This window comes from Notamacropus eugenii, chromosome 3 (assembly GCF_028372415.1).
Source record: "Notamacropus eugenii isolate mMacEug1 chromosome 3, mMacEug1.pri_v2, whole genome shotgun sequence".
Classification (NCBI taxonomy): domain Eukaryota; kingdom Metazoa; phylum Chordata; class Mammalia; order Diprotodontia; family Macropodidae; genus Notamacropus; species Notamacropus eugenii.
The window spans coordinates 94,989,269-95,002,265 of NC_092874.1; the positions used below are offsets into that span (position 1 = coordinate 94,989,269).

Sequence of the window (12,997 nt, forward strand, 5' to 3'; positions counted from 1 at the left end):
AGAAGATATTTTGGGGTAGGGAGTCTATCAGGCAGGTACTAAGGCTATGAAACCTGCTCCTGATTTTCACTGTTTCCTCCCTTATTAGTAATAATAACACCTAGCTGGCCGCAGAGGTTCCAGTCTTACTGACCTTGACCCATGCTGGCCACATGACCTGGGCAAGTCACAGCTCTCAGAGGCTACACGTTGCAGGAGAATCACCAATCTAGTGAGATCATATTTGAAACAATAGTAGGTGCTTAATAAATGTTTGTTCCCTTTCCAATCCGCACAGGGAGAAGGAGTTTCCTCACTAAGATCACTCTACGTTAATAAAATCACAAATCTCAAATTAATAATGACTCATTTACATCACACTTACTGCTTACAAGTCTGTGAGGTGGGTGAGTGCCAAGTATTATTATCCCCACAGGAAATATGGGTTCAGAAAACTTAGCTCACTGTGTTGCCCATAGTCTCACACAACCAGTAAGTGTTGAAGGAAGGACTGGTCCTAGCTCTCTGGCCCTCCATCCATGGGTACCTTCTATTATCCCCTGAGCCTCCCACTATTTCACAGGGCACAGATTCTCAGAAAGCTTGGGATTCTTTCACATGAGTGACCATGATAGCATCTTGGGGGGAGGGGGGCACCTGTGTGCATGGAAAGGGCACTGCTCCTATATGCTAAGTGCCAAATCGGGGAGCTCAGAGGCTGAGGAGAGGCCACTTCACACAGCAACAGCTAGGGAAGGCTTCACTGGCATTTCACTGTCAACTGGGGACTCTCAAGTTACCTTCCATCATTATCATTCCCCAAACCTTTCCACTCTCCCAAGATATTTGAGCATTTACAAGAAATTCTTGCTACCTTCTCCTGTGGTCCTGAAAGGCTTCACTCAGCACTATTCCCCACCCAATCTCCAAACCACTGCCCTCAAGTCTTATAAAGGTGTCAAACTAGACAGAAAACAAGGTTTGAAGGTCACTCTCATTTGAGACCTTGGGCAATGTGGTTATGCCTCCTATCAAGTCTAAAAATCTTCTGCCCAGCTCATAGAGTCCACTATAACTGGCCAGTCCTATCAGACCTTATTCTCCAAGATTCCGATAGATACCTTTTGATCACTCCAACTACGCTGACCTACATCTGTTACGTTTGTTCCTGTGTCTGTACCTTTATTCAAAGCTTCCCTTCCAGTGTGGAAAGCCTCTGCTCACACAAATCTCATTTGAATGCCAAGGCTGAGTCAATGCCTTACTTCCTTCATGAAGTCTTCCCTGACTACTCCTAGCAGAAAACAAATCGATCCCTTCTCAGCTGCTGCAGCATTTATCAATGGAACCACTGTTTTCAGCACTTCATTACTTACTGGACGGTCTTATTCATTACTGGACAGTCTTATGTTGGTTTCTTAATTGTTCCACACATCTTTCCTGTCTCCTCAGTGATCTGTAAGCTTTGTTATGAAAGCAGGGCCTACATCATACTTTTCTTGTGGCCTCTAGTTTCCAGAACTGTCATAAGCATATGGCAGGGACTCATTGGTCGATTACCCATATGGAAGAATGGGGCAGGAGGGTCTTCTCTGGACTGTCAGTAAGTAGAAGAAAGAAGACTCAAATATCTCTGGCAGACTATGATCATGTATAAAAGAAATGATATTAAGAGTTAGCTAAACTCAGATCAAATGAAATGACAAATCTTGGTTTCAGGAAATATATATTGAAATGCATTTTCCTTCTCTTGCTAGAGATGGGTGCTGAATGTTAATTTTGCTTGACTTTCTGTTACAAAAGGGAAAGGGCAAAGTCTTAGATGGAGGGTGATACTCATTGTGGTATGAAAAAAGCTGATACTGTATCAATAAATGTTTTAAAAATATGTACAAAAAGAAAATATATGTATGGCATCTTATTTGAGGTGGTGCTATATTTGAGACTCTAGGCTTGTAGGGCCACAGCCTAGCCCTGAAGAGCCTGGCACCCTTTAAGGCAGCATTTATAGAGACAAGAGAAATTAACAGTCTGAAGGGACCTTCCAAGTCTTTTAATCTGACTAAAGATTCAAGTCCAGGCCTCTAACTTTACATCCAATATTCTCCTCTATTCCCTCAGAACCCTGGCGTGGGCAATTTCTCTGGCAGCATGGTGTAGTAGAAAGAATACTGAATTCAGACACAGGTTCAAGCCCCAGCTCTGATACCTGAGATACCTTCAAACTGAGCCACAGTTTCCTTATTTTTAAAAATCAAGGCATTAGCACTACATACTCCACAATATCACTAACATCTAAGTTAAAAGTATTATCTATATTGTCATGACTATAAATATAGCATTAGCTATTCCTCTGGGGTCCCATCCTTTCTTCAAACCTGGGAAAGAAGGTTAATTACAAATATTTTCCCCTCCCACTAAACTTTCTGATGAGCAAGGAGGGGTCACCCTACTTGGTCTCTTCTCTGCACATCTGATTTCTTGGTGGGAAGTCTATATACAAGAAAAACCCAGAGTTCAAAGAAGAAATGACATGTGAATTGCGCCTCTAAGGGAGAGGATTTCGATAAATAGATGTGTAGGTGACCTGCCCTGGCAACGGCAGAGATAAATGGAAGATGGCAGGACAAGGTGAAGAACATTTTGGCTGATGCAGAGAATGCTTGGAAAGGACAGTGAATTAAATAAAATTGGGAAGGTAAACTGGATTGACGTTGTAGAAGGTTCTGAATACCAGGTTATGCAGTTTGTATTTTATTCAGCAGGCAAAAGGAAGCCACAATCATACCTAGGTATTAAGACTGCAACAGTGTGGAGAATGAATCGGAGAGGAGAAAGAATGGGGGTGTGGGTATTCAATTAGAAGGCAATTACAAGAGTCTAGACAGGAGGTAACAAAAGGCCTGAACCAGGGAACTGAAATGGATGGAAGTTATTGGGGATGGATAATCCAAAGGATCTAGCACCTTCACCAGGTGAACTGGGGGCTGGGGAGAAGAGCCAAAGATCTCCTGGTATTATACAGGTACATTTCACAACTGCTAGCATCGGACTACCTAGTTAAAAAAAAATCAGAGTGAAAGAAGGATTTAAGGGAACTAAGCATGGGAGCTCTTGACCTAGTATGGAGTTTCCCCTTATAGTCAAGGATGGTCTTGCTGCTACGACTTGTCTTACTTCATATATATAATCAATATCCTGTTGCTTGCCTTCTCAAGTAGGAGGGAGAGATTTTGGAACTTAAAATTTAAAAAAATGAATGTTAAAATTTTTTTATAAGAAATTGGAAGATATTTTATGAAATAAATAAAAATACATGCATTTTTAAAAGGCAGTTTTACTGAAATTTTCTTCCTCTTAGCATCTAAAGTCTTTGGTTCATGATGTGTATGGACTGAAAATGGTACCACATTCTACCTGTGGGCCCTGGGGATGAATGCTCAGAGCAAATGGGTGAGGTAGGGCAATTCTACTGTTCCATTTCCTTAGCCATCAGATGGAATTCTCAGCCACTAACTGTCTCCTTTCTCTGGGATGGGATGGGATCAATAATTCACCATAATCAACCAAATGGTGCTAACTGGAAAACCTTTTGGGGAATAGAGAAAATGTCACTCTTTCCTTCAAGGAGTTGAGAGTCTAGGAAACAGAAGATGAATGATCCAAAATAACGAACAACGTATCATACGTACTGCTTTACATGCGTTCTCTCATTTGCCTTGTAAAGGAGTACACTATTATGCCCATTTTACAGAAAGCTAAGGCTCAGGAAGTCTAGCTGACTTATCCAAGGTTACAAGGTAATCAGCAGAGCTGAGAATCAAAGTCTTTTGATGCTACTTTAGTGTGCTTTTGTGTGTGTGTGTGTGTGTGTGTGTGTGTGTGTGTGTGTGTGTGTAAGGTGGTGTCATTATTAGAGGGTAGGGTTCTTTTGGGGGGGGGAGATAATGATGAATTAGGAAATCTACCTCAAATACCATTAGGAAAAAGTTCTAAGTGAAAGGGCAGGAAGAAAGGAAGAGAGAAAGGGGCAAGGAGACCATTTTACTGGGCAGAAGCAAAACAGTTTGACAGTGGAAAGAAGCTGTCATTTCCAGGAGAGGCAGGGCTAAGATTGGAGAAGAAACAAAATACCGAAAAAAAAAATCCTCAAGTCTATAGCAAAAGTGATGGGCAAGAGAGAAACTGGAGACGAAACAAAATTGGAGTAATAGAAGCAGGGACTTCACTCACAGGACAGGAAATAATTAAGGGAAGATTATGACCACAGAGGCAGGGTAGATGGAAGGGGCCTTTAAGCACTGTACTGAGGATGGATGAAAAAAAGGAAGGGCTGAGAGGGAGGGCAAGAAAATGGGGGGGGGGAAGGGAGCACCTAACAGTTCAAAGGAAAATATGGAAACAGAGATAAACTACATATGAGAAATATCAAGATCATGGAAGTGGAGACAAAAAGGACTGCATGTAGTAACTTAAAGAAGACACAAAAGTGTCTTGGAACACAAGCGGAAGTGGTTATTTCTGAAAAGTAATGAGAAAACTGAAGGAACATTTTCCAAAGGCTGATTCTTTTCCCATCTTACTCAATTTTAAAATAGTAGTGAAATATCCACGGGTCTCCCAGGTACAGTTGCCTCTGACTACAAGGGGACAAAGATCCCAAAACCCAGATTTTGCAGAATCTGTATCAATATCATCAGTCTCTTAAGATAGAAGAGTGGTTTATCATTATCCCCAGTACTTACTGAGTATTCTCCTGAACCTAACAAGGTCTTTCTTCACACTTTCAGGAATGTTATCTATACCAGCTGCTTCCTTTCTTACCTGTCCTAGGGACTCTCCTGTTAATACTATGTCTCTTCATGCTCCATGGAGCGGAGGTTAGGGGTTAGGTAATCCCAGAGAATCTCCCAGTGCTTTAGACTTTCTCTTCCCTATTCCAACTAGAAGAGATAGCATGGAATTCTCTCTCTCCTTCCTCCCCTTCACATTTACAGGAGGGGGATTTTACCATGCCCTCCTCAGCTGAATGCTTCCAGAGTCCACAGAAATGCCATACTCTAAAGCATGGGGATAAAACCCAGTGGTACAGCTACAACGATGATTCAGGCCACTGACTCAGATCCATGTTAATGAGATTTTTTCTGCCACTGTATTACTTAATTAGTTCACAGAGAATTCTGCCTTGGGAGGAAAGGATTGAGGAGGTATGGGAAAAGGGGAACCAGGAGGGAAATAAGTCAGACTGCCTCATTTATAGTAAGTCACATCCCAGCCCTACCACTCCAGCTTTTACTACCCTCTCCGGCAGTGGGTGGAGTTCAGGCAGGTGAGAAGGGCTGGGCGGGATGAGGATGGATGTAAGGAGTGCAGGCCAAGTCCGGACCCAGACTCGACCTACCAGGGTATACTCCCCACGGTGACAACGACTTCCTGATTTTGTGTTTCCCCTAGGTCCCTACAAGTCCTCAGACACCCAGCCCTGCAGCTCACAGGGAGGCAGGAACCTCTCCCGTCCCACCAAGATGCGGACCCTGGGGAGGCAGGCAGCCGGCCCAAGTCTCATTCCACCCACTCCCTCCTGGTGCTCAAAGGTTAGGGTGCCACTGAGTTCCTCTGGGCCTCTGCCAAAGATCTGAGGTCCAGGGGCTAAGAACTGGGGGACGGCTGGAAAGGCCAAAGTTCACAAACGGCCTCCCACTCTTGGGGGGCGGAGGGGGGGTTCCGTCCTGAAAAAAGATCCTGAGGTCCAGGGAGTGAGGGTAAAAGCCCTGGGGTGGGGCGCAACCCAGCCCCCTCCCAGATACCTCCTCCCCACTCCTTCTAATGCCCCAGGGGCGGCTCCCCAGGAAGCAGCCGCATGGATCTGAGCAGGCGGTTCTGCAGAGCACGGGTGGGGACTGGAGGGCGTGGAATAACGGGCCCGCGCCCACGCGGCCCCCGGCGCCGAACCACGCGCCAGGCCCGGGCCCGCAGCTCCCCCGCCGCGGCGTGGGGGGGTGCGAAGGGTGAGGGGAGGAGAAGAGAGCCGGGGGCGAGCGCCAGCCTCTGGGGCCGGGAGGGGCCCGGCCCGGGAAAGCTGCCATTACCAGGGAGGCTCCGGATCCCCAGCCCCCAGGGAAGGACGGAGCAGCTGCCCAGACGCCTCCACCGGAGCGGCCCCACCTCCCGCGCCTCCAGTTCTGGATGCTCGGCCCCCTCCCCCCGGCCCTTTCACCGGTCAAACTCGACCCTCCCCCTCCCCATTCAATCTCGGGGGTTCGGCTCTCGCGCCCTCCACCCCGGGCCCGAGGCAGCGCGAGGCAGCGTCCGCAGTCTGCAGACGGGGCGGCCTGAACCGGGGCCCCAGGGGAACGTGGCTCGGACCCCAGCCCGAGCGGAAGCTACACGGCCTAGACCCCAGCCCTGCAAAGCCCTCAGACGGGAAACGGCGTGGCTGGGCCCCAAGGAGCCCGCGGACGGCCGCTGGCCACGTCCGGCCCCGGGCCCCCTTCGGATGGCGGCTGGAGTGCCCCGGGCCCCTCCGGCCCCGCAGCCCGCGGCGTCCCCGCGCCCGGCTTACCCTCGATGGAGATGACGTGCTCTCGGATCTGGTTCTGCAGCCCCAAGTCCTCGATGCGCTCGATCAGGTCGTAGATGGCGTAGATGTTGGGGTGCACCGACTCAAAGCGCTGGATCTCGGCCCGGATGGCCGCCGAGTTGGACAGCGCGAACTGCTGGGGGGGCCCTCCGGCCAGCTGCTGGGAGGGGCCGCCGGCGCCCCCAGCCCCGGGCCCCGCGCCGCCGAACTGCCCACCGCCCCCACCGCCCCCGCCGCCAGCCCCCGAGGCCGCCAGGCTCTGCTGCTGCTGCGGGCTCTGCCCCCCGCCCGCCTGGAAGTTCATGGCTCGGGAGCCGCGGGGGCCGGGCCGGGGCGGGGGCGGCGCTGCTGCGGCGGCGGCGGGGGTCGGGGTCTAGCAGGGGCCGGGACCGCGGAGCCGGAGGTGCGGGGCTAGCGCATGGAGCCGGAGAGCCGGACGCGCCGCCGCGGCTGCTGCAGACGCTGTGGCCGCCGCTTCCCGGGCGCCCCCCGGAGCCACGAGCCCGCCGCCCGCCGCCGCTTCCCCCCAGCAGCCAGCGGCAGCGGCAGCGGCAACAACAACGGGACCGGGAGCGCGCCGCCCGGGCCCTCCCCCCGCGTCATGCGCACGCACCGCCGCCCCCGCCGGCACCGGCACACGCAGCCCTAGCCCCCCTTGCGGCCGCCCCCGCCCCGTCCCCTCCCCCTCCTCGGCGCGCGCTGCCCGCCGCCTCGGTGTCCGCGTCCGCCTCCGCTCCCACCCCTGCGTGCCCCGAGCTTCTCTCGGCCTCCGGAGCCCTTCCTCCTCTGCCCCTCCCCCGGGCTCCCCAGGAAATCTGCTCCAACGCTGCGCCTCGCCCCTTGCCTCGAGCCTGGGAGACGGCGCCTCCCCCTTGGTTTACTTTCTTCACTGAGTGGTCACGGACTGACTGCCCAGGTGCCTCCTTGCCCTCCAGGGTCAGCCCCTCACGGCCCTGGAGTGACCCGACATGCCAGGTCTCCGGTGGGCAGTGCCTGGGCTCTGACTGGCTGAGAGAGGAGGGACCAGCGTCCAGGCCAAGCTTAGTGCACAAGTACAAGGACTGGCACATAGTAGGCGCTTAATAAATAGAAAGCTGTCTTGCCTAAATCTGGCTTTTTATTCTCAGACAGTAGCAGGGCCAAGGCTTGACGTCATCATGCACTCATACATTCATTACTGGTATATTCTATCATGGCCTGGTTCTGCCCCCCACCCCAAGCCCAGTAGTTTCTCAGTTCTGGTTCTAACAGTATTGTCTTTGTGTCCCCAACACCTAACACTTCTGTGTTTAATTTTTAAAAAATATTGATTGAAATATCTCCAGAGCATCACACCTCAGGAGTCAATGTGTTGTATTCTCCATCACCCTAGCCTCCTATTATTTAATTCTTTGTTCTTACATCCCCAAGGTAGTGCTTAACACATGGTAGTCTGTTAATAAATACTTGATTGATTTATAGGATAGAAAGAATTAACTGGAATATAACTAAGCAGGGTTGCATACTATACAAAGAAATCAACCAGGGACAATAAATGTTACTATACACTCTCTTTGCCTTTGCCAGTCCTGTTCAAGAGGACCTACCATAATGTATGTCTGTTCGTTTTCCTTTTCTCCAAGCCCCTTTCCTCCTTTATTTTGGCTTGTGTTCAGCTCATGTAGATCCAGAAAACCATCTATAATTTTCCTCCCCATCCTTTTCCTCTGCTGGAGATGCCTCTTCTGTTCCCTGGAAATCCTTAAAATCTATTCTTCTGATCTGGAACTTCCAAAATAAGGAATTCCTACTAGTCAGACCTGTGATGTTACAGGCAGGCTTTTTGTGGTAGAAGATATATCTTCAATCTTCTGCCGTCTCTTGTTCCCAAAGTCGAGCTGCTTTGAGCCATTAACTTTTCTCCTAGTGTGCCCAAGGGTTGCTCCAAAGTCCCTGTGGGGTTACCCTTGGAACTAGTTGCTAGCCAGTCAGCACCTAGTAGCTCCCTGGGAGATGTGAGTTCAAGTTTCATTTTTGTCATTGATTAGCTGCGTGGGCTTGGACAATCCAAATTACTTTTCTAGGCCTCCGGTCCTCTGCCGTAGGATTGAAGGAATGGGACTAGATGATCTATAAATTCCCTTTTAGTTCTAAAATTCTCTTATTCTAAAATATCTTGCAAGATAACTAAACATAACGTATTCATATGGTGCTTTGATTTAGAGTTATGTAGCTTTGTAAGGTTTACAAAATGCTTTCCTAACTAAAAGTCTGCAAGGTGAGTCGTGTAATTATTATTTCCATTTTACAGAAGATAAAACTACTACTCACATAAGAGTTTGCCAAGTTCACATAGCTGGGGAATGGAGAATGAGATTAAAACTAAGACCTTCTTATTATAAGTTGTAATACAGGGGTGAGGTCCCGGAAGCACAGGGAAAAATGAATTTGAAACCAAAGAAATTGGAAAGGGGAAGTTGTAGGTGTGGGAACTAGACGCCCCTCAAAGTTGGATAGGTATCAAGACGGGCACAGTTCTGGGGCTCATCTCAGATTCTTGGTACCAGGTTTCTATTAAAAAACAACTGGTGATGGTATTTGACTGGGTTAGTTTCTCTGGCAAGTCACTTTCTGTGAAAAGAGAAGTGAATTCGGAATGAGGCAACCTGCTACTTAGTGCGATATTAGGCAAATCCCTGTACCCCCTCTATGGGTTTCACTTTCCTCATCCACAAAATAAGGACGTTAAATGTTATTAGGGTTCTTAAAGCGGAGTCCTTGAAGTGGCTTAAAAAATATCAGGGTAATTACATTTCAACATAATTTATGTTCTTTTTAATTCTGAGTTTTACTTTATGCACTTAAAAACATTTACCTCAGAAGGGGTCGCCAGTCTTCATCAGACTGCACACGCCAAAAGGACAGATGACCCCTTCCAGCTTTGACCCTGCCTTGCAGCTGGCCAGGGTTACTTGGGCTGAAGAAACCCAGAGAAAGGGTACTCCCTTTCCTGACCTTCCCCATCTTCTCCTACTCTTTCTGGTCCCAAGCCCGGGAACGTTTCCGGGACAGTTAGGCGATGAGGGGGCGGGGCCGAGTGGCATCCTCGGGACTACAAGTCCCATAATGCTCGGGGCTGGTCTGTGCGGGGCGGGGGGGGGGCGGGTGGACAGGTAGGAGCGACCTCGGCGCCGCGCTCCCGGAAGTACTGGGGTGTCCGACATGGAGATGGACCAGCTGCGCGGTGAGTCGAGGGCACTGGGACCCCTGCCAGTCCTATTCTCCCCACCTCAACTGCGGCCCCAGGTTTTCCCACAGCCTCCTGCAAACCTTTTAATTTTGAGGGTGTCTTTTGGGGTGGAGGGAGCTTCCCAAGGGGATCCCGGGTCCCGGGCTTGGTGATGGGGGAGGGCGGGGAGAGGATAGGACCGGACAGGTGAATTTGGGGGCTCTAGGAAACAGAGAAGAAAAAAAATACCCATAGGGTGGATTTGGGGCTTGGTGAAAGGGGGTAGTGGGTTCTCTAAAAAGATAGGAAGCGAGGTTCCATAGGATGGGACTTGGGGTTTGGGGGTGAAAGGAGTGGTGTAGAGATGAATGGGGGGGTGTTTAGGAGACATGAATTGGGTCCCAAGGGAGGGGACTTGGGTTTTGATGATGGAAGGAATTGTGTGGCGATGGGGGTGGGGGGTGCCTTTAGGAGACTTGAATTTACGGTCTCAAGGGATGATGGAGGGAGGAATTATGTAGTGATGGGGGCGCGACAAGCGTTGAGAAGATATGAATTAAGGTTCAAGAAGGTGGACTTGGGGTTTGGAAAGTTGTGTAAGTTGGGGGAGGGGTTTTAGGAGACAGAATTGAGGTTCTAAGGGATGGGATTTGGAGTTTAGTGATGGGGGAGAAACTGTCTAGAGATGGGGTTGAGGTCCCAAGAAATGGGATTTTCAGTTGATGGGAGTGGTATATGGAATCAAATTTAGAGGCTTTTAGCGAACAAAAGAGTAGAATTAATATTGTAGTAGGGAGGGGCATGTAGAAGTGGGTTTGGAGGCTTTAAGATGCAGAGAAGTTGAATAAGTTAGGAGTTAGAGTTTGATTGATTGTGGGGGTGTTGTAATTGAATAAAGTGGGGGGGCTTCAGAAGACCAGTTGGGAGGTCCAAAGGTGGAATTTGGGGTTTGGTGATAAAAGAGCAGGTTTAGAAGACAGAGGCTTTAGAAGACAGCAGTGTTGAGGTACCACAAGGTGGGATTTGGATTTTAGAGATGAGGAATAGAGAAGTAGGTTTGGGGACTTTAGGAGACAAAGGAGGGCAGCTGGAATTCAAGAGTTGAGGGCTGTTGTGAAGCTGGACTAGAGTGGGGAATAGAAGACTAGTGAAATAAGGGGGTTTTAATAGGCCAAGATCTCACTGGTCTCTTTATGTCCTCATAGCTCAGTAGCCTGGCCTAGGCGGGTGCCATGGCCCTGATTGAGGGGGTGGGGGACGAGGTGACTGTCCTTTTCGGGGCACTCCTCTGTCTCCTGGTGCTGGGCCTGGCCTGGATCTCTACACACACCTCAGAACAAAGTGATCTGCTGCCCCAGGACTCAGGGACCCCCTCCCCACCACAGTCCAGAGAGGTTGCAGTATCCACAGTCAGCAACAGCCAGGATGCTTCGGGATCTGAGGCCCCCACACTGAGACACCGGCTACCAAGCTTACAGTCAGAGCCTGGCACGGTATCCCCAGAAACACCACCCCCCAGCTCTCAGCCAGGACCCTTGGTGCTTAGGCTGAAGTTCCTCAACGACTCTGAGCAGGTGGCTAGAGCCTGGCCCCACGATACCATTGGCTCCTTGAAAAGGTGAGTAGGGGTGGGGAGAGAAATGGGAAAGGCAGGGAAGGAGATGCTGAGAGAATGGGTTGGAGTCGGATATAGAAGCTCAGAGGTCATCTCAGTTCAGTGGTATCAAACTCAGAAGCAGACCCCTGCAGGGACTAACTGACTTAAAAAACCACAAATTCACATCTCTGGGGCATTGTATTTTTATTTATTTTGTTAAACACTTTCCAGTTACATTTAACCTGGTTGGAGGTCGCTGGTTTGACACCTCTGAGCCTGCCTAATTAGTAGAGGAATTGGAGGCAAGCCCAGATCTCCTAACTGTAGCGCTATACCGGGCTGCCTCTCCTCTCTGATGGACTGCGGGCTAATGGGATGGAGAAGGGCAGTGGAAGGGGGGCGGGAACTGTTGCCACAAGGCGTAGGACTAGGATTGGCTGAGACCTGCTCTCTTACCCAGGTCCCTCTCTCCTCAGGACCCAGTTTCCAGGCCAGGAACACCAAGTTCGACTCATCTACCAAGGGCAGCTTCTAGGAGACGATGCCCAGACACTGGGCTCACTTCACCTCCCCCCCAACTGCGTTCTCCACTGCCACGTGGCCGCCAGAGCAGGTCCCCAACACCTCGGCTGCCCACCGGGGTCAGAGACCGGCCCCTCGGGGTTGGGAGTGGGCAACCTGCTGCTCCCGCTGCTGCTTCTCATGCTGACGCTGCTTTGGTACTGCCAGATCCAGTACCGACCCTTCTTTCCCCCAACCGCCACCCTGGGCCTGGCCGGCCTCACCCTGCTGGTCAGTCTCCTGGCCTTCGCAATGTACCGCCGCTAGTGCCTGCCCGGGCCCAGGGCCGCAGCCACCCCGGATCCCTGTCTCCGAGGCACGGCGGGGGCTGCTGCCTGCCCCGGCCCGCCGCTCGGCCGTGCCTCTTTCCCCTGCCCTGGAGTCCGGCTCTGCACCGAGAGCTGCGAGGGCCCTCGGAGCCCTCCCCATGTGACCAGCACTGCTCCCGGCTGGGCCCCGGGACCGCGGGCGCCCACCCCCCGCTGAGAGCGGCCTCGCCGCCGGGCCGCTGCTGCCCCTGCCTGGGGGTGCAGGGCGTGCCCAAGCCTTTGGGCCCCTCCAACGCGCAGCCTGCCCATGCGCCGTGAGAGTTGCCAATGACCCCCAGAGCGCCTGCCGGGCTCGCAGGACAGGACCGTGCCGCCGCTCTGGTTCTTTGCATAGACTTCTATTAAACAAAAATGTGAATTCCCAGCGCAGCGGGCTGTGTGCGTGCGTGCGCGTGACCTGGACAAGGGAGGGGCCTGCGCGGAGCAGCGGAGTCCCCGGGGGCGGGCCCCGGGTCCCGGGTCTATCCCCCAAAACTGTGTGGGCGTGAGCCTAGCCGCGCTGCCTACCTCACAGGGCTGTTGTGAGGGACGCGCTATCTGCAGAGAAGCTCTTGCTCTGCTGCTGCGGCCCCGGCGGCAGGGGGCGGGGCAGCGCGGCGGCAGGGGGCGGACAGCAAGGTCGGCCCCGCCCCTCCCCCGCCCCGCGCGCAGCTCTCGGGCCGCCTTTGCGGGCGGTGCCAGCAGCCCTGGACACGCTGGGGCAGACGGGAAACACGTCCTGGGAGGGCGGGGCATCCGGCTGC

At 51.6% G+C, this 12,997-nt stretch overlaps 1 protein-coding gene across 1 annotated transcript; it reads left to right on the forward strand.

The window, feature by feature from the left end:
* The first annotated feature begins 9,685 nt into the window (after positions 1-9,685).
* TMUB1 (transmembrane and ubiquitin like domain containing 1) lies at positions 9,686-12,618 on the forward strand. The gene is made up of 3 exons (XM_072652215.1): positions 9,686-9,782; positions 10,973-11,385; positions 11,841-12,618. The coding sequence occupies exons 2-3, from the start codon at positions 11,000-11,002 to the stop codon at positions 12,190-12,192; spliced, it is 738 nt and encodes a 245-aa protein (XP_072508316.1). The 5' UTR covers positions 9,686-9,782; positions 10,973-10,999; the 3' UTR covers positions 12,193-12,618.
* The last annotated feature ends 379 nt before the right edge of the window (positions 12,619-12,997 follow it).